We start from the raw sequence: 27500 nt of genomic DNA, 5'->3' as shown, positions 1-27500 counted from the left end.
GTTTACTGCTGAACTACAGGCTGGGGCAGTACTACCCCCACAGTCTGTCTTCATACAGGGCTGTTTACAGCTGAACTACAGGCTGGGGCAGTACTACCCCCACAGTCTGTCTTCATACAGGGCTGTTTACAGCTGAACTACAGGCTGGGGCCGTACTACCCCCACAGTTTGTCTTCATACAGGGCTGTTTACTGCTGAACTACAGGCTGGGGCCGTACTACCCCCACAGTCTGTCTTTATACAGGGCTGTTTACTGCTGAACTACAGGCTGGGTCCGTACTACCCCCACAGTCTGTCTTCATACAGGGCTGTTTACTGCTGAACTACAGGCTGGGGCCGTACTACCCCCACAGTCTGTCTTCATACAGGGCTGTTTCTCCCACTCCGTAAGCCCCCCCCCAGGCAGCACTTCAGCGCCCCACTGTTGCACTACACCACTCCACCAAGCCCACGGCTGTACACGGACCCAGTTTGTTGAGGAGGTGAATGACGACGAGACAAAACGGTCTTTTGATCTGTGTTTTTCTTAGGATCTCTGCCCGTGCTGGGTTCAAACTGTACTGTCACCCTACCAATTGACTATATTACACGTTCCGTATTGCTGAAGCCCCCATTTCTACTGGCATCGATGACAAGATAGCACACCCGTCCTTTTCTCAGATCGTTCCTGGTAGCCAGTTTTGTTTTGAGAAGTCTGTCTGGAGGATAACTGGTGTGAAGAACAACCATCCCTGTTGTGGGTAAAGGACCCTGTATCGTCTGATCGGTTGAGTGAACAGACCTCTCACTGAAAAGGGACTAAGTCTCTGTTCAATCAATCAAATGTATTTAAAAAGCCCTTTTTACGTCAGCTGATGTCGCACTTGCTTGTACAGAAACCCAGGCTAAAACCTCAAACAGCAAGCCATGCAGATGTAGAAGCACGGTGGCTAGGAAAAACTCCCTAGAAAGACAGGAATCTAGGAAGAAACCTAGAGAAGAACCAGGCTCTGAGGGGTGGCCAGTCCTCTTTTCTTGCTGTGCCAGGTGGAGATTATAAGAGTACATGGCCATAAAGGCCAGATTGTTCTTCTGATTGTTCACTGTCCTCTACAGTTCCCCTCACTTATCACTAACCAGTACCTCCTCTCTCGCTCTCTGTCTCCGTCTCACTCTCTCTCGCTCTTTCGCTCGCTCTCTCTGTCTCGCTCTCTCTGTCTCGTTCTCTCACTCTCTCTCTCTCTCTCCCTCTCTCTCTCTCTCTCTCTCCCTCTCTCTCTCTCTCTCTCTCTCTCTCTCTCTCTCTCTCTCTGTCTCTCTCTCTCTGTCTCTCTCTCTCTCTGTCTCTCTCTCTCTCTGTCTCTCTCTCTCTCTCTCTCTGTCTCTCTCCCTCTGTGTTTCTCTCTCTCTCCCTCTCTCTCTCTCTCTCTCTCTCTCTCTCTCTCTCTGTCTCTCTCTCTCTGTCTCTCTCTCTCTGTCTCTCTCTCTGTCTCTCTCTCTCTCTCTGTCTCTCTCTCTCTGTCTCTCTCTCTCTCTCCCCCTCTGTCTCTCTTTCTCTTTCTGCAGCATCGGACAACAGCCAGCGGTTTCAGGAAACGTGTTTTGCGTTCGCACTAACACCGCAGCAAGTCCAACAGATTAGCAGCTCAATGTAAGAGACACCCTCTGCTCTACCATGTACCCTACCAACGTACCCTGCCTACCCTCTACCCTGCCATGTATCCTATACTACCATGTACCCTACCAACGTACCCTGCCATGTATCCTATACTACCATGTACCCTATCAAGGTACCCTACCTACCCTCTACCCTACAATGTACCCTACCAACGTACCCTGCCTACCCTGCCATGTATCCTATACTACCATGTACCCTACCAACATACCCTGCCATGTATCCTATACTACCATGTACCCTACCAACGTACCCTGCCTACCCTCTACCCTGCCATGTACCCTATACTACCATGCATCCTACCAACATACCCTACCTATCCTCTACCCTACCAACGTACCCTACCTATCCTCTACCCTACCAACGTAGCCTACCTACCGTCTACCCTACAATGTACCCTATACTACCAACGTACCCTACCTACCCTCTACCCTACCTACTTTCTTCCCTACCATGTACTCTATACTACCATAACCCTACCAACGTACCCTACCTACCATATACCCTACCATATACCCTACCTACCCTCTACCCTACCAACTTACCCTCTACCCTACCTACCCTCTACCCTACCATGTACTCTATACTACCATGTACCTTATACTGCCACGTACCCTACTTACCCTCTACCCTACCATATATACTTTACTACCATGTACCCTACCAACGTACCTTACCCACCCTCTATCCTACCATGTACCCTACCAACGTACCCTACCTATCCCCTACCCTACCATATACACTTTACTACCATGTACCCTATACTACCATGTACCCTACCAACGTACTCTATACTAGCATGTACCCTACCAACCCTCTACCCTGCCAACGTACCCTATACTACCATGTACCCTACCAACCCTCTACCCTACCAACCCTTTAATGTCCGTCTGTGTTTTTCAGGGACATCTCGGGGACCAAATGTGAATTCACAGTACAAGTTCAATTACGGTCAGTTGATAGAACTCATTGTTCTACTTCTAGTAGGATTCTATTAACCACTATGTAGGTCCTGATCAATATATATCCTCCCACTATACTACAACCACTATGTAGGTCCTGATCAATATATATCCTCCCACTATATTACAACCACTATGTAGGTCCTGATCAATATATATCCTCCCACTATACTACAACCACTATGTAGGTCCTGATCAATATATATCCTCCCACTATACTACAACCACTATGTAGGTCCTGATCAATATATATCCTGATCAATATATATCCCCCCACTATACTACAACCACTATGTAGGTCCTGATTAATATATATCCTCCCACTATACTAAAACCACTATGTAGGTCCTGATCAATATATATCCTCCCACTATACTACAACCACTATGTAGGTCCTGATTAATATATTTCCTCCCACTATACTACAACCACTATGTAGGTCCTGATCAATATATATCCTGATCAATATATATCCCCCCACTATACTACAACCACTATGTAGGCCCTGATCAATATATATACTGATCAATATATATCCTCCCACTATACTACAACCCCTACGTAGGTCCTGATCAATATATATCCTCCCACTATATTACAACCACTATGTAGGTCCTGATCAATATATATCCTCCCACTATATTACAACCACTATGTAGGTCCTGATCAATATATATCCTCCCACTATACTACAACCACTATGTAGGTCCTGATCAATATATATCCTCCCACTATATTACAACCACTATGTAGGTCCTGATCAATATATATCCTCCCACTATACTACAACCACTATGTAGGTCATGATCAATATATATCCTCCCACTATACTACAACCACTATGTAGGTCCTGATTAATATATATCCTCCCACTATACTAAAACCCCTACGTAGGTCCTGATCAATATATATCCTCCCACTATATTACAACCACTATGTAGGTCCTGATCAATATATATCCTCCCACTATATTACAACCACTATGTAGGTCCTGATCAATATATATCCTCCCACTATACTACAACCACTATGTAGGTCCTGATCAATATATATCCTCCCACTATATTACAACCACTATGTAGGTCCTGATCAATATATATCCTCCCACTATACTACAACCACTATGTAGGTCATGATCAATATATATCCTCCCACTATACTACAACCACTATGTAGGTCCTGATTAATATATATCCTCCCACTATACTAAAACCACTATGTAGGTCCTGATCAATATATTAAATTGCTCATTGTCAGGTAAAATTGCCGTACTAAAATGTTCCGAAGATAATTCCCACCAGAAGGCGAAAAATGTTGGTTGCAATGAGGATGGAAACATAACCCTGACATCTGTCTTAGGGAGGGGTTATGGAGTGGAAACATAACCCTGACATCTGTCTTAGGGGGTGGAAACATAACCCTGACATCTGTCTTAGGGAGGGGTTAAGGGGTGGAAACATAACCCTGACATCTGTCTTAGGGAGTGGAAACATAACCCTGACATCTGTCTTAGGGAGTGGAAACATAACCCTGACATCTGTCTTAGGGGGTGGAAACATAACCCTGACATCTGTCTTAGGGGGTGGAAACATAACCCTGACATCTGTCTTAGGGGGTGGAAACATAACCCTGACATCTGTCTTAGGGGGTGGAAACATAACCCTGACATCTGTCTTAGGGGGTGGAAACATAACCCTGACATCTGTCTTAGGGGGTGGAAACATAACCCTGACATCTGTCTTAGGGGGTGGAAACATAACCCTGACATCTGTCTTAGGGGGTGGAAACATAACCCTGACATCTGTCTTAGGGGGTGGAAACATAACCCTGACATCTGTCTTAGGGGGTGGAAACATAACCCTGACATCTGTCTTAGGGGGTGGAAACATAACCCTGACATCTGTCTTAGGGGGTGGAAACATAACCTTGACATCTGTCTTAGGGAGGGGTTAGGGGGTGGAAACATAACCCTGACATCTGTCTTAGGGGGTGGAAACATAACCCTGACATCTGTCTTAGGGAGGGGTTAGGGGGTGGAAACATAACCCTGACATCTGTCTTAGGGGGTGGAAACATAACCCTGACATCTGTCTTAGGGGGTGGAAACATAACCCTGACATCTGTCTTAGGGGGTGGAAACATAACCCTGACATCTGTCTTAGGGGGTGGAAACATAACCTTGACATCTGTCTTAGGGGGTGGAAACATAACCCTGACATCTGTCTTAGGGGGTGGAAACATAACCTTGACATCTGTCTTAGGGAGGGGTTAGGGGGTGAAAACATAACCCTGACATCTGTCTTAGGGGGTGGAAACATAACCCTGACATCTGTCTTAGGGGGTGGAAACATAACCCTGACATCTGTCTTAGGGGGTGGAAACATAACCCTGACATCTGTCTTAGGGGGTGGAAACATAACCCTGACATCTGTCTTAGGGGGTGGAAACATAACCCTGACATCTGTCTTAGGGAGGGGTTAGGGGGTGGAAACATAACCCTGACATCTGTCTTAGGGGGTGGAAACATAACCCTGACATCTGTCTTAGGGGGTGGCCAATGCTGGATGCAATTGAGATGAGCTGTGCAGGTGAATTTCGCACGTATTGATGGTTTACCGAGAGATCAGCTGGCCATAATCTAGTGGCCATTCTTCATTGCAATATGCCCATTATGGTGTGTGTGTGTGTGTGTGTGTGTGTGTGTGTGTGTGTGTGTGTGTGTGTGTGTGTGTGTGTGTGTGTGTGTGTGTGTGTGTGTGTGTGTGTGTGTGTGTGTGTGTGTGTGTGTGTGTGTGTGTGTGTGTGTGCAGGTTTTGTCTCTCTGAGACGAGTTGTCCTCAGGAAGACCACTTTCCGCCCAATCTGTGTGTGAAGGTGAACGGGAAGCCATGCAACCTCCCGGTAAGAAACACAACTCTACACACTGTACAGTACTGCTAGTTACACACTGTACAGTACTGTTAGTTACACACTGTACAGTACTGCTAGTTACTGTCAGTTAGTTACTGCTAGTTACACACTGTACAGTACTTCTAGTTACACACTGTACAGTACTGTTAGTTACACACTGTACAGTACTGCTAGTTACACACTGTACAGTACTGCTAGTTACACACTGTACAGTACTGCTAGTTACACACTGTACAGTACTGCTAGTTACATACTGTACAGTACTGTTAGTTACACACTGTACTGTTAGTTACACACTGTACAGTACTGCTAGTTACACACTGTACAGTACTGCTAGTTACACACTGTACAGTACTGTTAGTTACACACTGTACTGTTAGTTACTGCTAGTTACTGTTAGTTACACACTGTACAGTACTGTTAGTTACACACTGTACAGTACTGCTAGTTACACACTGTACAGTACTGTTAGTTACACACTGTACAGTACTGCTAGTTACACACTGTACAGTACTGCTAGTTACACACTGTACAGTACTGCTAGTTACTGCTAGTTACACACTGTACAGTACTGTTAGTTACTGCTAGTTACACACTGTACAGTACTGCTAGTTACACACTGTACAGTACTGCTAGTTACACACTGTACAGTACTGCTAGTTACACACTGTACAGTACTGTTAGTTACACACTGTACTGTTAGTTACTGCTAGTTACTGTTAGTTACACACTGTACAGTACTGTTAGTTACACACTGTACAGTACTGCTAGTTACACACTGTACAGTACTGTTAGTTACACACTGTACAGTACTGCTAGTTACACACTGTACAGTACTGCTAGTTACACACTGTACAGTACTGTTAGTTACTGCTAGTTACACACTGTACAGTACTGTTAGTTACTGCTAGTTACACACTGTACAGTACTGCTAGTTACACACTGTACAGTACTGTTAGTTACACACTGTACAGTACTGCTAGTTACACACTGTACAGTACTGTTAGTTACACACTGTACAGTACTGCTAGTTACACACTGTACAGTACTGCTAGTTACACACTGTACAGTACTGTTAGTTACACACTGTACAGTACTGTTAGTTACACACTGTACAGTACTGTTAGTTACACACTGTACAGTACTGTTAGTTACACACTGTACAGTACTGTTAGTTACACACTGTACAGTACTGCTAGTTACTGTTAGTTACACACTGTACAGTACTGCTAGTTACACACTGTACAGTACTGTTAGTTACTGTTAGTTACACACTGTACAGTACTGCTAGTTACACACTACAGTACTGCTAGTTACACACTGTACAGTACTGTTAGTTACACACTGTGCAGTACTGCTAGTTACACACTGTACAGTACTGCTAGTTACACACTGTACAATACTGTTAGTTACACACTGTACAGTACTGCTAGCTACACACTGTACAGTACTGCTAGTTACACACTGTACAGTACTGCTAGTTACACACTGTACAGTACTGCTGGTTACACACTGTACAGTACTGTTAGTTACACACTGTACAGTACTGCTGGTTACACACTGTACAGTACTGCTAGTTACACACTGTACAGTACTGCTGGTTACACACTGTACAGTACTGCTAGTTACACACTGTACAGTACTGCTAGTTACACACTGTACAGTAATGTTAGTCACTGTTAGTTAGACACTGTACAGTACTGTTAGTTACACACTGTACAGTACTGCTAGTTACTGCTAGTTAAACACAAACCATACCTTCAATTACAATAAACATTTGATTGAGGGGGTGGAAACACACTGTACAGTACTGCTGGTTACACACTGTACAGTACTGCTAGTTACACACTGTACAGTACTGCTAGTTACACACTGTACAGTACTGCTAGTTACACACTGTACAGTACTGCTGGTTACACACTGTACAGTACTGCTAGTTACACACTGTACAGTAATGTTAGTCACTGTTAGTTAGACACTGTACAGTACTGTTAGTTACACACTGTACAGTACTGCTAGTTACTGCTAGTTAAACACAAACCATACCTTCAATTACAATAAACATTTGATTGAGGGGGTGGAAACACACTGTACAGTACTGCTGGTTACACACTGTACAGTACTGCTAGTTACACACTGTACAGTAATGTTAGTCACTGTTAGTTACACACTGTACAGTACTGTTAGTTACACACTGTACAGTACTGCTAGTTACACACTGTACAGTACTGCTAGTTACACACTGTACAGTACTGCTAGTTACACACTGTACAGTACTGCTAGTTACACACTGTACAGTACTGCTGGTTACACACTGTACAGTACTGTTAGTTACACACTGTACAGTACTGCTGGTTACACACTGTACAGTACTGCTAGTTACACACTGTACAGTACTGCTAGTTACACACTGTACAGTACTGCTAGTTACACACTGTACAGTACTGCTGGTTACACACTGTACAGTACTGCTAGTTACACACTGTACAGTAATGTTAGTCACTGTTAGTTAGACACTGTACAGTACTGTTAGTTACACACTGTACAGTACTGCTAGTTACTGCTAGTTAAACACAAACCATACCTTCAATTACAATAAACATTTGATTGAGGGGGTGGAAACACACTGTACAGTACTGCTGGTTACACACTGTACAGTACTGCTAGTTACACACTGTACAGTAATGTTAGTCACTGTTAGTTACACACTGTACAGTACTGTTAGTTACACACTGTACAGTACTGCTAGTTACACACTGTACAGTACTGCTAGTTACACACTGTACAGTACTGCTAGTTACACACTGTACAGTACTGCTGGTTACACACTGTACAGTACTGTTAGTTACACACTGTACAGTACTGCTGGTTACACACTGTACAGTACTGCTAGTTACACACTGTACAGTACTGCTAGTTACACACTGTACAGTACTGCTGGTTACACACTGTACAGTACTGCTAGTTACACACTGTACAGTAATGTTAGTCACTGTTAGTTAGACACTGTACAGTACTGTTAGTTACACACTGTACAGTACTGCTAGTTAAACACAAACCATACCTTCAATTACAATAAACATTTGATTGAGGGGGTGGAAACACACTGTACAGTACTGCTGGTTACACACTGTACAGTACTGCTAGTTACACACTGTACAGTAATGTTAGTCACTGTTAGTTGCACACTGTACAGTACTGTTAGTTACACACTGTACAGTACTGCTAGTTACACACTGTACAGTACTGTTAGTTACACACTGTACAGTACTGCTAGTTACTGCTAGTTAAACACAAACCATACCTTCAATTACAATAAACATTTGATTGAGATGTGGTGTGACTTTTCCCCCTCTCTTTCTCCCCCCCTCTCTCCCTCCCTTTCTCCCTCCCTCCCTCCCTCTCTCTCTCTCTCCCTTCTCTCTCCCTCCCTCTCTCTTTCTCCACCGGTCTCTCTCCCTTCTCCTCTCTCCCTCCACCTGTCTCTCTCCCTTCTCTCTCCCTCCCTCTCTCTTTCTCTATCCCTCTCTCCCCCCCTCTCAGGGTTATCTTCCTCCAACGAAAAACGGTGTGGAGCCGAAGCGCCCCAGCCGGCCCATCAACATTACCTCAGTGGTCAGATTATCCACCACAGTCCCCAACACCATCGTGGTGTCTTGGACCTCAGAGGTTGGAAGGGTAAGATATGATAAGATTGAAGAGATGATACATTTAAAATTATCTTAATTTGATTGTTGTCTATCTTAATTGTAAACATTTCTAGAAAACATTTAGTTTCTTTCTGACCTATTTATTATAATTTTTTGTTGTATTTCTATATATATTTTTTAAATTTAATGTTTTAAATGTTTTTATTTAGTTATTATTGCCCCCTTTTCTACCCAAATTCCTGGTATCCAATTGGTAGTTAGTCTTGTCCCATCGTTGCAACTCCCATACGGACTCGGGAGAGGTGAAAGGTCGAGAGCCACGCGTCCTCCGAAACACGACCCCGCCTAGCCGCACTGCTTCTTGACACATTGCTCGCTTAACCCGGAAGCCAGCCGCACCCATGTGTCGGAGGAAACACCGTGCACCTGGCGACCGTGTCAGCGTGCACTGCACCCGGCCCGCCACAGGAGTCGCTAGAGCGCGATGGGACAAGGACATCCCTGCCGGTCAAACCCTCCCCTAACCCGGACGACGCTGGGCCAATTGTGCACCGCCTCATGGGTCTCCCGGTCGCGGACGGCCCGGGATCGAAACCCGGGTCTATAGTGGTGCCTCAAGCACTGCGATACAGATGCCTTAGACGTCTGCGCCACTCGGGAGGCCAATTTATTTGATGTTTTGAGCACTTAGACTTTACTCCTGTAAGAAATGCTCTGTATAAATAATGTTTTGGTTTGGTAAGAACAGTGGGGCAGAAACACATGAATAAAAGTGCGGTAGAAAAGTGCAGTGATCCGGATGAAAAAGAGAGTGATTTTAACAACCCTACAGCACCTTCTGTGTTTTCAGAGCTACTCTATGGCGGTGTACCTGGTCAAGCAGCAGTCGTCCACAGTACTGTTGCAGAGACTACGGTCCAAAGGCATCAGGAACCCAGACCATTCCAGAGCACTCAGTAAGGGTTGCCAGAACGACACACTGTTTACATTGTTAGCACTGTTAGCATGCTAGGTTAAATGTATGGATCTGGCTGAACGGGTCCATGACACACGTGTATCTAGCTACATATTTAGTTCTGGCCTGTTGAAACCAGGCGTCTCGTTCTGTATTGTCATGGCGCTCTGTACTATATTCCATGTGAAGTGTTCATGTACTGTAGAAGGTTGTGCAGGTCTTGTATAGGTGGTTATGATTGCTGCTTCTTCTTCATGCTGTTCTCTGTCCCCCTGCAGTCAAAGAGAAGCTAACTGCAGATCCAGACAGTGAAATCGCCACCACCAGCCTGCGTGTGTCGCTGCTCTGTCCGGTAAACACACACCCTCTGTCTTAATATCCCTATTACTGTGCTTTACTGTGTGTGTCCCGACTTGTCTCAATACCCCTATCACCGTTTAACTACTATGTATGTGGTTTGTGTGTGGGTGGGTGTGGGTGGGTGTGTGTCTGTGTGTCTGTGTGTGTGTGTGTGTGTGTGTGTGTGTGTGTGTGTGTGTGTGTGTGTGTGTGTGCAGCTGGGGAAGATGCGTCTGATGATCCCGTGCCGGGCGCTGACGTGTTCCCACCTGCAGTGTTTTGACGCTACGCTGTACATCCAGATGAATGAGAAGAAACCCACCTGGGTTTGTCCCGTCTGTGATAAGAAAGCCCCCTACGAACATCTCATCATTGACGGGTGAGACCCACAAGCCTGTACCAGCTCTTAGTGTCTCTATTTAATACAGAACATAGTGGTCCTACAGGCCTTTCAGAAAGGATTCAAGCACCTTCAATTATTCCACATGTTGTTGTGTTACAGCCTGAATTTAAATAGATTACATATTTTTTTTAATTGTCACTGGTCTACACACAATACACCATAATGTCAAAGTGGAAGTATGTTTTTTAAAATTTGTAGTAATTAATAAAAAATGAAAAGCTGAAATGTCTTGAGTCAGTGAGTATTCAAACCCCTTGGTCATGGCAAGCCTAAATAAGTTCAGGAGTAACAATGTGCTGAACAAGTCACATAATAAGTTGCATGGACTCAATAATAGTGTTTAACATGAATGACTACCTCATCTCTGTACACCACACATACAATTATCTGTAAGGTCCCTCAGTCGAGCAGTGAATTTCAAACACAGATTCAACCACAAAGACTAGAGAGGTTTTCCAATGCCTGGCAAAGAAGGACACCTATAGGTAGATTGGTAAAAAATAACTAAAATAAAAAGCAGACATTGAATATCCCTTTGAGCATGGGAAAGTTAGTAATTACACTTCGGATGGTGTATCAATACACTCAGTCACTACAGAGATACAGGTGTCCTTCCTAACTCAGTTGCCGGAGAGGAAGGAAACAGCTCAGGGATTTCACCATGAGACCAATGGTGACTATAAAACAGTAACAGAGTTGAATGGCTGTGACAGGAGAAAACAACATTGTAGGTACGCAACAATACTAACCTAAATGACAGAGTGAAAAGAAGGAAATCTGTACAGAATAAAAATATTCCAAAACTTACATCCTGTTTGCAACACGGCACTAAAGTAATAATACAAACAATGTTGCAAAGCAATTATATTTTTGTCCTGAATAGAAAGTGTTATGTTTGGGGCAAATTCAATACAACACATTACTGAGTACCATTCTCCATATCTTCAAGCATAGTGGTGGATGCATCATGTTATGGGTATGCTTGTAATCGTTAAGGACTGGGGGAGTATTTCAGGATAAAAAATAAACTGAATGGAGCTAAACACAGGAACAATCCTAGAGGAAAACCAGGTTGTCTGCTTTCCACCAGAGATGAATTCACAGTTCAGTAGGACAAAAACACAAGGCCAAATCTACACTGGAGTTGCTTAACAAGAAGACAGTGAATGTTCATGAGTGGCCTGGTTACAGTTTTGACTTAAATCTACTTGAAAATCTATGGCAAGACCTGAAAATGGTTGTCTAGCAATGATTAAAAACCAATTGACGGAGCTTGAAGTATTTTGAAAGGAATAATGGAAAAATGTTGCACAATCCAGGTGTGGAAATCTCAGAGACTTACCCAGAAACACTCTACTGTCACTGCCAAAGGAGCTCCTGCAAAGTATTGACTCAGGGGTGTGAATACTTATGTAAGTGAGATATTTCTGTATTTCATTTTCAATAAATGTGCAAAAATGTCTAAAAACACGTTTTCACTTTGTCATTATGGGGTGTTGTGATGTCATTATGGGGTGTTGTGATGTCATTATGGGGTGTGTTGTGATGTCATTATGGGGTATTGTGATGTCATTATGGGGTGTTGTGATGTCATTATGAGGTGTTCTGATGTCATTATGAGGTGTTGTGATGTCATTATGGGGTGTTGTGATGTCATTATGGGGTATTGTGATGTCATTATGGGGTGTTGTGATGTCATTATGGGGGGTGTTGTGATGTCATTATGGGGGGTGTTGTGATGTCATTATGGGGGGTGTTGTGATGTCATTATGGGGTGTTGTGATGTCATTATGGGGTGTTGTGATGTCATTATGGGGTGTTCTGATGTCATTATGAGGTGTTGTGATGTCATTATGGGGTGTTGTGATGTCATTATGGGGTATTGTGATGTCTTTATGGGGTGTTGTGATGTCTTTATGGGGTGTTGTGATGTCATTATGAGGTGTTCTGATGTCATTATGAGGTGTTGTGATGTCATTATGGGGTGTTGTGATGTCATTATAGGGTATTGTGTGTGTGTATGGGTGAGGGGGGGGAATCTATTTAATCCATTTTGAATTCTGTTCTGTAACACAACAAAGGCTGTAACACAACAAAATGTGGAATAAGTCCAGGGGTATGAATACTTTCTGAAGGCACTGTGTATACTGTATACATCTATGTTATTATACCGTATCACAGAAACTTGCGGCGGAGCCCCTACAATTTTGTGCAGATTTTCTTACTTTTAGGCTGGAAAGTAGCACATCATCCGGGAACGTGCCACTGTATATTCCTCTGGGTTTAGTTCCTTTATGTTCTGTGCCCAGTTTCAGACTTTAATGGTCACATCAGACCTGATGGGTTTCAAATGTGGAGCCCAACAATTCTTTACATGGCTCCAGTTGCAACCAACTTATTTTTCTGCACAAATTCAATATTCACCCATAGGGTGACATTTTGGGTGAGCAGTGATCAAAATAAACAGGGAGTTGAGAATAGTTGATTAGCAGCATGAATTTGTGCTTATTAGCTGGGGGGTTGTTGAGTTGAACGGTCTGTGGTTGTGTTCTTCAAACATGAAATGGTATTGAATCCAGATAGTCACATCCAACCATAGGGCGGGATTCTGCTAGTTGACCTACAGTATGTACAAAAACAACCTTCTCAGTTATACTGTATACAAGACCACTCTAATCAGTTATACTGTATACAAGTCCACTCTATTCAGTTATACTGTATACAAGACCACTCTATACAGTTATACTGTATACAAGACCACTCTATTCAGTTATACAAGTCCACTGTATTCAGTTATACTGTATACAAGTCCACTCTATTCAGTTATACTGTATACAAGTCCACTCTATTCAGTTATACTGTATACAAGTCCACTCTATTCAGTTATACTGTATACAAGACCACTCTATTCAGTTATACAAGTCCACTGTATTCAGTTATACTGTATACAAGTCCACTCTATTCAGTTATACTGTATACAAGTCCACTCTATTCAGTTATACTGTATACAAGTCCACTCTATTCAGTTATACTGTATACAAGACCACTCTATTCAGTTATACTGTATACAAGTCCACTCTATTCAGTTATACTGTATACAAGTCCACTCTATTCAGTTATACTGTATACAAGTCCACTCTATTCAGTTATACAAGACCACTCTATTCAGTTATACAAGTCCACTCTATTCAGTTATACTGTATACAAGACCACTCTATTCAGTTATACTGTATACAAGACCACTCTATTCAGTTATACTGTATACAAGTCCACTCTATTCAGTTATACTGTATACAAGTCCACTCTATTCAGTTATACTGTATACAAGTCCACTCTATTCAGTTATACTGTATACAAGTCCACTCTATTCAGTTATACTGTATACAAGACCACTCTATTCAGTTATACAAGTCCACTCTATTCAGTTATACTGTATACAAGTCCACTCTATTCAGTTATACTGTATACAAGTCCACTCTATTCAGTTATACTGTATACAAGTCCACTCTATTCAGTTATACTGTATACAAGACCACTCTATTCAGTTATACTGTATACAAGTCCACTCTATTCAGTTATACTGTATACAAGTCCACTCTATTCAGTTATACAAGTCCACTCTATTCAGTTATACTGTATACAAGACCACTCTATTCAGTTATACTGTATACAAGACCACTCTATTCAGTTATACTGTATACAAGTCCACTCTATTCAGTTATACTGTATACAAGTCCACTCTATTCAGTTATACTGTATACAAGTCCACTCTATTCAGTTATACAAGACCACGCTATTCGGTTATACAAGTCCACTCTATTCAGTTATACTGTATACAAGTCCACTCTATTCAGTTATACTGTATACAAGTCCACTCTATTCAGTTATACTGTATACAAGTCCACTATTCAGTTATACTGTATACAAGACCACTCTATTCAGTTATACTGTATACAAGTCCACTCTATTCAGTTATACTGCGTACAAGTCCACTCTATTCATTCCTACATGAGAGATTCAGATGGTCTTTTCTATTTTATACAATCTGTAGTGTATAGAGGTATTTACACACACCAAGTAAACAACATGAATAACACCTTACACACAATGACTGTAACACAACGTAAATAACACCGTACACACAATGACTGTAACACAACGTGAATAACACTGTACACACAATGACTGTAACACAACATGAATAACACCGTACACACAATGACTGTAACACAACGTGAATAACACCGTACACACAATGACTGCAACACAACGTAAATAACACCGTACACACAATGACCGCAACACAACGTGAAGACATTGCATGTACAGTATACCTTCACACTGTTGTTTCTGTGTGTCTGTCTTGTCCAGGTTGTTTATGGAGATCCTGAACAGCTGTGTAGACTGTGATGAGATCCAGTTTAAGGAGGATGGCTACTGGGCCCCCATGAGGACAAAGAAGGAAGTACAGGAGGTCTCGTCAGCGTCCTACAGCAACGGACTGGAAGGTGAGAGAGGCGGTGTGTAAGGGCAGGCTTTTGGTCCAGCCCTGCAGCTTTTAACATGCCTGATTCCACTACTCTGTTTGTTGGACCTTGTATCAGAATGTGTGTTAGAACAGTGCTGGAACAACAGGCTGCAAACCCAGTGTCTCTCGTTGTGTTAGATGATATTATTCTGGCTTGTTATCATTACACTATATGTCTGATGACTATTCCACTGTGTTGCCACTTGCTCTATGCTGGGGTGTGTAAATCACTGCAAAATATGCTAGCTATATTGATTTGATTGTTTCCCGTGTCTCTCCCCCCCAGGCTTGCACCGGTCGGCGGTAGGGGAGCAGAGGAGCTCGTCGTCCCACAACGGGGGCAGTAGTAGGATGAAGGTGGAGGTGATCGACCTGACCCTGGACAGCTCCTCAGAGGACGACGATGATGACCAACCGCCCCTCAAGAGGCCGTGCCCCTCCCTGTCCCCCACCTCGCCTCCCATCGTCAACAAGGGGTGAGGCCCACCTCCACCAATACACCTCACACCAATCTCACCTACCTCACCCCTTTCACCTCTCCTTCCCCTCCCGCCCCTCCCTCCCCTCTCACCCCTCATACCCCTTTCACACCTCTCACCCCTCATCTCTCGCACCTCTCACACACCTCTTACACTCCTCTGTGTGTGTTAATATTCTCTCTGTCTGTCTGTCTCTCTTTCTCTGTGCTGTGTGTGTGTGTTTGCAGAGTGTTGAACCTGCACCACCAGGTGTCCCCAGTGAGCCGGACCCCCAGCATGCCGTCTGTGGACACCAGCTACATCCCCCCCGTACCTCCCCTCATCCAGGACTACCGTCCCTACTACCACGCCCCAAACCAGCTCACAGGTAACATACTACCACACCCCAACCCAGCTCACAGGTAACACACTACCACACCCCAACCCAGCTCACAGGTAACACACTACCACACCCCAACCCAGCTCACAGGTAACACACTACCACACCACCAACCCAGCTCACAGGTAACACACTACCACACCCCAACCCAGCTCACAGGTAACACACTACCACGCCCCAACCCAGCTCACAGGTAACACACTACCTCCCCTCATCCAGGACTACCGTCCACACTACCACGCCCCAAACCAGCTCACAGGTAACACACACATACTACCACGCCCCAAACCAGCTCACAGGTAACACACACACACTACCACGCCCCAAACCAGCTCACAGGTAACACAACCACAAATACACAACCACACACACACACATTACCACACACACAACCACAAATACACAACCACTCACACACATTACCACACACACAACCACAAATACACAACCACTCACACACATTACCACACACACACAACCACAAATACACTACCACACACACACATTACCACACAACCACACACACAACCACAAATACACAACCACACACACAACCACAAATACACAACCACACACACACAACCACAAATACACAACCACACACACATTACCACACTTACGCAACCACACATACACAACTACACACACACATACACAACCACACACACACACCAACCTAGTACAACACACTGCCTCGACACATTTCGTCAAGAGTCTCCTCAGGGTCTGTGGAGACCAGTATGTCCCTGTATACAGTAAACACTAACTTGTCTGAGTCAGTTGAACCTGTACTGATCATGGTTCATTGTGAATAAAATGAATGACTGTATGTTGTGTTTGGTTCATTGTTTTATTCACAGATCTGAATTTCTTCTCCTTTCTACAAGGGGACAATCATCAGGTATGTTTTAGATGGAACCCCCCCCCTGTAGGCCTCCTGAAGTCAACACTATTAGCCTCTAAAGATGTTCCCAGAACTTGGGTTTGGTAACAAGATGAATATAAGTGAATGTACCTGTTTGTCCTCCTCTGAAGCATTACAACATGGTGATGGCCGCCGCCGCCGCTGCCTCGGCCTCGGACGACCACGAGCTCCTTCTCAACCACTTCCGTCCCTACACCACCTCCTCCTCGTCCTCCTCCCAGCTGTTCCTGGACCAATCTGGGGCGCCCTCCTCTGGCTCGCTGGCGCCCGTCAACGGTGGTGATGGAGGAAACAGCAGCGGTGGCAGCAGCAGTAGCCTAGTGTCCTCTAGCAGTCTGAGAGACACTCACAGCACACACTCTCACACACACCCCACGCACTCACACACACACCCCACGCACTCACACACACACCCCACCCACTCACACCCCGGCGTAGGAGGTCGGTCCAGTGCTGATGTGGCGGCCGCAGCCCTCTACGGGGCCGTCCCCGACGTGATCTCACTAGACTGACGATTTTGTTTTCGGCGACTAGCGACTGACTCCGAAACAGAGGGTTTGTTGGTTGTTTAATGGAGGATGCAGTCATGACTACTAAACTGACGCAGAAACAGTTTAACGGTCCCACCCAGTCTACAGCTCTGGTTTTGAGTTGTGTTGTTAAGGCTGACTCCAGAACAGTGGAATACCTGTCTGTGGCGGAGCCGGTCCCGAGGTGTCGTTTGACTGGGCTGACCCAGGAACAGTTATAAAGTCACACCCCACAGATGGATGGGATTGGCACCTAGTGTTGCTTGACTGAGTCCAGAACAGTTACCTGTTGGTAGCTGGCTCCCTGACATCATTCCACTAGACTGACTCCAGAACAGTTATCGGTTGGTAGCTGGCTCCCTGACGACATTCCACTAGACTGACCCCAGAACAGTTACCGGTTGGTAGCTGGCGGCTCCCTGACGACATTCCACTAGACTGATATCAGAGAGGTCTATGGGTTTCATCTCTGAAGTCGACAGACTGGACCTAGATCAGCTCCCTGCCGGTACCTACCAGAAACGCCGTGCAAAAACGGGTAACGCTGTGTACAGAGAACAACAAGTATATTTTCTCTTTTTACTTTTGTATATTAATTAATTGAATAATTTTTCTGTCCCGTAAGTAACTTCAGTTGCTATTTTGAAGTGGAGACTGAAGATATACATACGTTTCCCCTCGATATAATGAACTTTAATATCTCATGACTTTTCTTTGGTTTTTATCCTGATCTGATGGGGATTTTCCTCACACATTCATGGCATTACCTCTTGACATTTTCAACTTATCGATCTCTCTCTACTCTTCATTTTTGAAATCACAGTTGAATTTATTCTCCAAGACAATATATTTTCCCTGGTTGACTTGTTTGTTACTGTATAATTTGTTTTGGTATTCTGCGTTCTAAGTTATATGTAAGATATATGAATAAGTCTCTCTGGATAAGTGGATCTGCTAAATGACGTAAACATGCATTCCCTAAGGACTTCAGCTTGATGCTGTGGGGAGTGTATAGCTAGGTGGGTGATATTAGACATTTCTGATTTTCATCTGTTAAAGGGCCAGTGGCGTCAGAATTCTGTTTCCAGGTGTTTTTATCATAGTGCACAACGGCTGATGAAACTAACATGGTAAAAGTGTGAGAAAAAAAACGTAAATCAGTTTTATTTCCTGATAGTTGCTGGATGAAAATAATCTACACAGGACCTTGTAATCAGCAGGTTTGTTTGGGCGGGAATTTTGGCTTTACATGGTGACGTCACTATGTGGTAAATTGGTTGCTAGACCAATAGCAAAGAGACTTCCAAACCCTCTCTGCCAATAACAGCTCGTGTTCAGTTTCCCCCCTTCCCACTCAGACCACTCCCGGACCAGTCTCGGCTAAATTCTTGCTTTAGAGCGGGTTTTTTTCTTCCTAAAAAGCTATTTTTGCCCATTTTTATGGTCATCTATTACAGTAAGGTGCTTCATGTTACCTAGAAATGATTTGATATCGATATATAAACGGCTGCATTGGGCCTTTCATTTCCCCCCCCCCACCCTTCAATTAACCGTCTGTGCAGTCATTATCATTATGCACAATATTTCAATTTGACAACATTTGAGCAGAAAATGTGTTGACATGTGTATGGTTCTTAAAACTACGGTTGACACAGAATGCCTGTTTAACTTGAGAAATACAGAAACACAGTCATGTCATGCTTTTATTTGACACCTTGTTTATATTCTGTTGTTGTTGCTTTGGTTTTGCATATTCAACCACATTTGTCACTTTTTGCACAAAACCATGAATGAACTCAACCCACACAGAGTGCATGTGTATCTGGGCACTACATATCAGTAGTATCCTCCACCTATCACACACTCTTCCTCTCTGTTTTCACCTGGTTGTTTGTGAGACACTCCAGCTAAAGTCATAGCAGAGAGGAGTACCCTGTAGAGGTGGAGGGGAGTACCCCCGTAGAGGTGGAGGGGAGTACCCCGTAGAGGTGGAGGGGAGTACCCCGTAGAGGTGGAGGGGAGTACCTCGTAGAGGTGGAGGGGAGTACCTCGTAGAGGTGGAGGGGAGTACCCCGTAGAGGTGGAGGGGAGTACCCCGTAGAGGTGGAGGGGAGTACCCCGTAGAGGTGGAGGGGAGTACCCCGTAGAGGTGGAGGGGAGTACCCACGTAGAGGTGGAGGGGAGTAACCCCGTAGAGGTGGAGGGGAGTAACCCCGTAGAGGTGGAGGGGAGTAACCCCGTAGAGGTGGAGGGGAGTAACCCCGTAGAGGTGGAGGGGAGTACCCCGTAGAGGTGGAGGGGAGTACCCCGTAGAGGTGGATGGGAGTACCCCCGTAGAGGTGGAGGGGGGTACCCCCGTAGAGGTGGAGGGGAGTACCCCGTAGAGGTGGAGGGGAGTACCCCGTAGCGGTGGAGGGGAGTACCCCGTAGCGGTGGAGGGGAGTACCCCGTAGCGGTGGAGGGGAGTACCCCGTAGCGGTGGAGGGGAGTACCCCGTAGCGGTGGAGGGGAGTACCCCGTAGAGGTGGAGGGGAGTACCCCGTAGAGGTGGAGGGGAGTACCTCGTAGAGGTGGAGGGGAGAAACCCCGTAGAGGTGGAGGGAAGTAGGTGGAGGGGAGTACCTCGTAGAGGTGGAGGGGAGAAACCCCGTAGAGGTGGAGGGGAGTAGGTGGAGGGGAGTAGGTGGAGGGGAGTACCCCGTAGAGGTGGAGGGGAGTAGGTGGAGGGGAGTAGGTGGAGGGGAGTACCCCGTAGAGGTGGAGGGGAGTACCCCGTAGAGGTGGAGGGGAGTAACCCCGTAGAGGTGGAGGGGAGTACCCCGTAGAGGTGGAGGGGAGTACCCCGTAGAGGTGGAGGGGAGTACCCCGTAGAGGTGGAGGGGAGTACCTCGTAGAGGTGGAGGGGAGTAACCCCGTAGAGGTGGAGGGGAGTAACCCCGTAGAGGTGGAGGGGAGTAGGTGGAGGGGAGTACCCCGTAGAGGTGGAGGGGAGTACCCGTAGAGGTGGAGGGGAGTACCCCGTAGAGGTGGAGGGGAGTACCCCGTAGAGGTGGATGGGAGTACCCCGTAGAGGTGGAGGGGAGTAACCCCGTAGAGGTGGAGGGGAGTAACCCCGTAGAGGTGGAGGGGAGTAACCCCGTAGAGGTGGAGGGGAGTAACCCCGTAGAGGTGGAGGGGAGTAACCCCGTAGAGGTGGAGGGGAGTAACCCCGTAGAGGTGGAGGGGAGTAACCCCGTAGAGGTGGAGGGGAGTAACCCCGTAGAGGTGGAGGGGAGTAACCCCGTAGAGGTGGAGGGGAGTACCCCCGTAGAGATGGAGGGAATTACCTCGTAGAGATAATGGCAGACATATCTACTGTGTTATAAATGCTATGGGGATATTGCTAATATGAGAGGCAGTTTCCATCCAACTCAACTGTGGGCAAAAGTTTTGAGAATGACACGCATATTAATTTTCACAAAGTCTGCTGCCTCGGTTTGTATGATGGCAATTTGCATATACTCCAGAATGTTATGAAGAGTGATCAGATGAATTGCAATTAATTGCAAAGTCCCTCTTTGCCATGCAAAGGAACTGAATCCCCCCAAAAAACATTTCCGCTGCATTTCAGCCCTGCCACAAAAGGACCAGCTTACATCATGTCAGTGATTCTCTCGTTAACACAGGTGTGAGTGTTGACGAGGACAAGGCTGGAGATCACTCTGTCATGCTGATTGAGTTTGAATAACAGACTGGAAACTTCGAAAAGAGGGTGGTGCTTGGAATCATTGTTCTTCCTCTGTCAATCATGGTTACCTGCAAGGAAACACGTGCCGTCATCATTGCTTTGCACAAAAAGGGCTTCACAGGCAAGGATATTGCTGCCGGTAAGATTGCACCTAAATCAACCATTTATCGGATCATCAAGAACTTCAAGGAGAGTGGTTCAATTGTTGTGAAGAAGGCTTCAGGGCGCCCAAGAAATTCCAGCAAGCACCAGGACCGTCTCCTAAAGTTGATTCAGCTGCGGGATCAGGGCACCACCAGTACAGAGCTTGCTCAGGAATGGCAGCAGGCAGGTCCATCTGCACGCACAGTGAGGCAAAGACTTTTGGAGGATGGCCTGATGTCAAGAAGGGCAGCGAAGAAGCCACTTTTCTCCAGGAAAAACATCAGGGACAGACTGATATTCTGCAGAAGGTACAGGGATTGGACTGCTGAGGACTGGGATAAAGTCATTTTCTCTGATGAATCCCCTTTCCGATTGTTTGTGGCATCTGGAAAAAAGCTTGTCCGGAGAAGAAGAGTTGAGCACTACCATCAGTCCTGTGTCATGCCAACAGTAAAGCATCCTGAGACCATTCATGTGTGGGGTTGCTTCTCAGCCAAGGGAGTGGGCTCACTCACAATTTTGCCTAAGAACACAGCCATGAATAAAGAATGGTACCAACACATCCTCCGAGAGCAACTTCTCCCAACCATCCAGGAACAGTTTGGCGACGAACAATCCCTTTTCCAGCATGATGGAGCACCTTGCCATAAGTCAAAAGTGATAACTAAGTGGCTCGGGGAACAAAACATCAATATTTTGGGTCCATGGCCAGGAAACTCCCCAGACCTTAATCCCATTGAGAATGTGTGGTCAATCCTCAAGAGGCAGGTGGACAAACAAAACCCACAAATTCTGACAAACTCCAAGCATTAATTATGCAAGAATGGGCTGCCATCAGTCAGGATGTGGCCCAGAAGTTAATTGACAGCATGCCATGTAATTGTCAATAAAAGCCTTTGACACTTATGAAATGCTTGTAATTATACTTCAGTATTCCATAGTAACATCTGACTAAAATATCTAAAGACACTGAAGCAGCAAACTTTGTGGAAATTAATATTTGTGTCATTGTCATTGACTCAGTCAGAATGTGACATGGTGAAATGGTGCTTCGAGTGATAGACAATATAGAGACAGAATACAGACAGAGGACTTTACACAGTGAACATGTAACGATAATAGAATGAGTGAATTACCAGATATAAAGGTATAGAACTAAGCGCAAACTCAACAGTCACTGCTGGTTAAATATACAGGAGACTCTATAGTCATTGGAAGTCAACAACTGCCATGTAAAGCTCTTTCAGAAGACATTAAAGAATGTGTCGGGATCGAAACAATGACAGCAACGTTTGTCACCTTTTCCTGCTGAATCAGTTTTCCGCCAACATAGACAATATGAAAGTAAAATACAGGGTTTGTTCAGGCTACTGTACTGCATTTTAAAACTTTCCAAAAATCACTGCTTTAGTGATAGTCACAATCATCACAGTCACCTACAGTCAAAAACAGATGCTTTTTAGAGGAGGGAGGGAGGGAGGGAGGGAGGGAGGGAGGGAGGGAGGGAGGGAGGGAGGGAGGGAGGAGGGAGGGAGGGAGGGAGGGAGGGAGGGAGAGAGAGGGAGGGAGGGAGAGAGAGAGAGAGGGAGGGAGGGAGGGAGGGAGGGAGGGAGGAGGGAGGGAGGGAGGGAGGGAGGGAGGGAGGGAGAGAGAGAGAGGGAGGGAGGGAGAGAGAGAGAGAGAGAGGGAGGGAGAGAGAGAGAGAGGGGGAGGGAAAGAGAGAGGGAGGGAGGGAGGGAGAGAGAGAGAGAGAGAACTCTGCAGTGTCATTCTCGCAAGGTGTTTGTGCTTCAGTCCTCTTCTCTTCCACAGCTCTTCACTTCAAGCCTAATTAGCTTTCCCCTCTGGAGATAGATAATCGCTTGTGACAGCTTCCCCAATCACTCTCCATCTAGTATCCTGAACCAGAGCAAATAACAGGTCAACTTTGCAGCAAGTCGATATGGAGACCCCCCCCCCCCTACTCTTAACTGATTGACTCTTTGATAGCATCAGACGTGTTTTAAAAATGTCCTCTCTGTATAAACAATGTTGTGCAGTATTTTATTTATTTTGTAATATATACATATATATAAATCGGATCTATTTTTACACCTGTTTGATTTTCATGGATGTGTGTCTGTGTGTGTGTGAGGACAGAGTTTGGGAAGCGCTGGTTTAGGTAACCCTAGTTTAGGGTAGACCAACAAAGTGAGACTAAGATTTGGGGTTAGAGGTTAGGAGTTGACCCAATCAGAAATGTCTTTATTTATTTAGATGATTTGAGTTTATTTATGTTTCAGATTTGTTGTTGATGTCATTGCTCTAGATCTCTGTGATCTCTTTTTGTCCGTTTTTAAGACAAGGTGAGAGCAGACATCATAGAATGTGTTCCCATTTCAAATGCTATGTGTAGCCTAACATGGGCATGGAATGGCCTTATTGTGAAGTCCTCTCCCACTCTCCCCCATTGGTAATATTATGATGTCCGTATCACCCCCCCCAATCCCAAGTGTTTCAACAGTGTCAGTTCCTCCAGTGTCAGTTCCTCCAGTGTCAGTTCCTCCAGTGTCAGTTCCTCCAGTGTCAGTTCCTCCAGTGTCAGTTCCTCCAGTGTTAGTTCGTGTTTTTGCGTCATCCAAAAACATCAGATGAAATTAATTTATATATTTTTTTAAAAGTAAAGCTGTACAATAAATTGGACTTTAAACCTAAAAAAGGTCCAATTTACTAAATGAATTTAAAGAGCGGATAAGTTGCCAGCTGCCCTCACTGCCTTAACCCCCAGGTTCTGCTTTCACATTTCCAAACAGAGAATGAAACGGCTTTTCAAGGAAGATGGAACGTTGTACAGTAGACCGATGTCAGTTTGTAGAGAGTACTAGGTGAAAACAGAATATTTATTACTTGCGTTGGAAGAAATTGTTACTTTATTGAATGTTTTCTGTCTAATGTATAGGAGTTTAGATGTAATAAAAAGCATTTTTGTTAACTATGGGTTTTATCTTCATTTTAGTTCACAAACAAATAGATTGAAGGTATGGGATCATCCATATTTTGTTCCTTTGTCTCTAGTCACGATTTTATGTGTACCATATATTAGCTTGTCAAAAATCTAATCTGATCTGTGGCGTTTTTATACCTCTTTTATACCTCTCTTTCAGAAACATATACATACAGTATTAAATACTCATGTGGAATGGTAACATGTTTCACTGCCAATAAGTGGCTTACAAAATACATGAATATACAATAGTGTATGTTATTACCACAACCATACACTGGGTGGCAGTAGACACTCATTTTGCAGTGCGCGTTAGACGAGGCAGAGTCTAAATCAAATCAAATTGTATTGGTCACACACACATATTTAGCAGATGTTATTGCAGGTGTAGAGAAATGTTTGTGTTCCTAGCTCCAACAGTACACAACACTCTTGGGTACAACTAGTCACTAGTGTAGCAACGCCTCAAAGGAGTGGGATGCAATGACAAGAAGTTACATGATTCTATTCTAGAAGTTACATTATTCTATTCTAGAAGTTACATTATTCTATTCTAGAAGTTACATTATTCTATTCTAGAAGTTACATTATTCTATTCTAGAAGTTACATGATTCTATTCTAGAAGTTACATTATCTATTCTAGAAGTTACATTATTCTATTCTAGAAGTTACATTATGAGATGGAAATACTTCACCACATATTAGTGAACAGATTTAAAAGGATCATATTCGTTATGGAATCCAACAGCTTATAGCAGCATGCAGGGAAACGTCATAACTATGCACACTACTCCGTCTAGGAGGAGCCATGTGTGGGAAGGCTTGTCGTCAAAATATGGAGATTCTAGAACTGCATTGGCATCTTTTGGTATCGTTAAACGTTTCTGAAGGTCATTGTTGCCCTCTGCTTGCTTCTCTGGCTCAGTTGCCTCAGTTTAATTAAAGTTACTCAGTTATTGATTGACAAGTCGTTGAAACTAGTATATACTTGTATTTGTGGTGAGTTCTATGATCTCTGATGACAAATCATTGATTTATCTTTAAGTGACGATGAAAATTCCCCTAATTTGAGATTTATTGTGGTTCAATCGAAAACCGAACGCATTCAAATGCATTGACAAAGGTTATCTGAAGATTCAATTATGGGTATTGGTGTGAGGAAAGGGGATTGGTGTGAGGAAAAGGGATTGGTTGTGTGGTAAAGGGATTGGTGTGAGAGAAGGGAATTGTGTTTGGGGTGGGTAGATTGAGTTGCAGTGAAGAGGAAGGACTGAGTGATTTAGAAGCAGCTGGCTTCCCTTCTTCCTCTGCTTGGCTACAGATGCAATGCTGAGGCCATCACTGTATAGAGGGCAGAGTGCTGTAGGATGGTAGATAGCATCACCCACGTACATGGCCCTTGCTACTTTGGGTTGAAACATCACCCATATGTACCATGGCCTTGCTACTTTGGGTTGAAACATCACCCATATGATACCCATGGCCTTGCTACTTTAGTGGTTGAACATCACCCACATGTACCATTGCCCTATGCTACTTGGGTTTTGAAACATCACACACATGTACCATGGCCTTGATACTTGGGTTGAAACATCACCCACATTACCTAGGGGTTAATGGAGGCTTTGTGAGATGGTGCCGTCAACATCATATGATCTTGGACTGGACTATTGAACAGCTCCAAGGAGATGGAGATTACCTCAACTTTTCTTTCATTAAAAATAATTATATTCTTATTTTTTGTATTTTTGTTGAATTTTGACTTTGAAGAGTACAATTAAGAAATACAATTAGAAATGTCTCACCTGAACTCGGCCGTGTCGGGGTTACCGTGGGTCGGCCGTGTCTGGGTTACCGGGGTCGGCCCTGTCGGGGTTACCGCGGGTCGGCCGTGTCGGGGTTACCGCGGGTCAGCCGTGTCGGGGTTACCGCGGGTCGGCCGGGTCGGGGTTACCGCGGGTCGCCGGGTCGGGTTACCGCGGGTCGGCCGGGTCGGGGTTACCGCGGGTCGGCCGTGTCGGGGTTACCGCGGGTCGGCCGGGTCGGGGTTACCGCGGGTTCGGCCGGGTCGGGGTTACCGCGGGTCGGCCGTGTCGGGGTTACCGTGGGTAGATGGCTGGCCGGCTCCAGAGAGGGACATGAACATTAAAGGATTCCATTACGTAGCATTTGGAATTCTAATAAAATGCTAAATATTTACACGCGCTCCTCACATGTGTGGGGATAAAGTCCTCAATGAATCATCAATGCTTCTAGAATAACCAGTAGGATACGTTAATGTCTTAACACCCTAATGTGTCTGTAATACAGAACAAATTCAAGAAAGTGTTTTATATAGAACCTGCATGGAACTTCCTTTCATCTCATATTGCTCAAATAAACAGCAAAACTGATTATTTTTTAACAGATAAAGCAACACCTCACGGCACCACACCTCTCCCCTATTGGACCTAGATAGTTTTGTGTATTGACATGGAGGCTACGTGGTGCCTGTTTAAAATGTATGTAGTTCTGTCCTTGAGCTGTTCTTGTCTAATGATGTTCTGTATTATGTCATTCTGTGTTATGTTTCATGTTTTGTGTTGAACCCCAGGAAGAGTAGTTGCTGCTTTTGCAACATCTAATGGGGATCCTAATAAAATACCCCCAAATACAAATAGGTAGACCTGTTAAGCAATAAATGCAGTGTTTTCGATATAAAATGCATTTTGTTTGGGAAATACATAGGCCTACCGGTAAAAGCTGTCATCAACTATCAAGTTGTACTCGTAACACTGCTTGTGGGCTTCAGAGAGAAATTGACAATTTACAGTAATTGGTGTCAAGACGGTCATGTTTTCGTTGTCCATTTGACATGAGACACAATACAATCATTAAGGCAACGGGGTGAGATTAAATATATAGATGTTTATAAAACCACACATGGTTTTG

General features: G+C 44.6%; 1 protein-coding gene across 2 annotated transcripts in view; it reads left to right on the top strand.

The window, feature by feature from the left end:
- LOC109877229 (E3 SUMO-protein ligase PIAS1) overlaps positions 1-19751 on the top strand; it is a 78722-nt gene extending 58971 nt beyond the window's left edge. The window contains exons 3-14 of one of the 2 annotated variants that reach the window (XM_031812569.1): positions 1546-1630; positions 2558-2605; positions 5427-5517; positions 9070-9204; positions 10027-10132; positions 10410-10483; positions 10689-10849; positions 15245-15381; positions 15688-15877; positions 16108-16247; positions 17120-17160; positions 17295-19751. In XM_031812569.1, coding sequence (XP_031668429.1) covers positions 1546-1630; positions 2558-2605; positions 5427-5517; positions 9070-9204; positions 10027-10132; positions 10410-10483; positions 10689-10849; positions 15245-15381; positions 15688-15877; positions 16108-16247; positions 17120-17160; positions 17295-17696 — 1610 coding nt within the window. In that variant the 3' untranslated portion in view covers positions 17697-19751. Of the gene's footprint in view, positions 1-1545; positions 1631-2557; positions 2606-5426; positions 5518-9069; positions 9205-10008; positions 10133-10409; positions 10484-10688; positions 10850-15244; positions 15382-15687; positions 15878-16107; positions 16248-17119; positions 17161-17294 lie in introns of both variants that reach the window. The other variant, XM_031812568.1, reaches the window with a different exon arrangement.
- The last annotated feature ends 7749 nt before the right edge of the window (positions 19752-27500 follow it).

Source organism: Oncorhynchus kisutch, unplaced genomic scaffold, assembly GCF_002021735.2.
Source record: "Oncorhynchus kisutch isolate 150728-3 unplaced genomic scaffold, Okis_V2 Okis03b-Okis08b_hom, whole genome shotgun sequence".
Taxonomy (NCBI): Eukaryota; Metazoa; Chordata; class Actinopteri; order Salmoniformes; family Salmonidae; genus Oncorhynchus; species Oncorhynchus kisutch.
The sequence above is the reverse complement of the archived record's forward strand: the minus strand, read 5'-3'. Positions and strand labels throughout refer to the sequence as shown.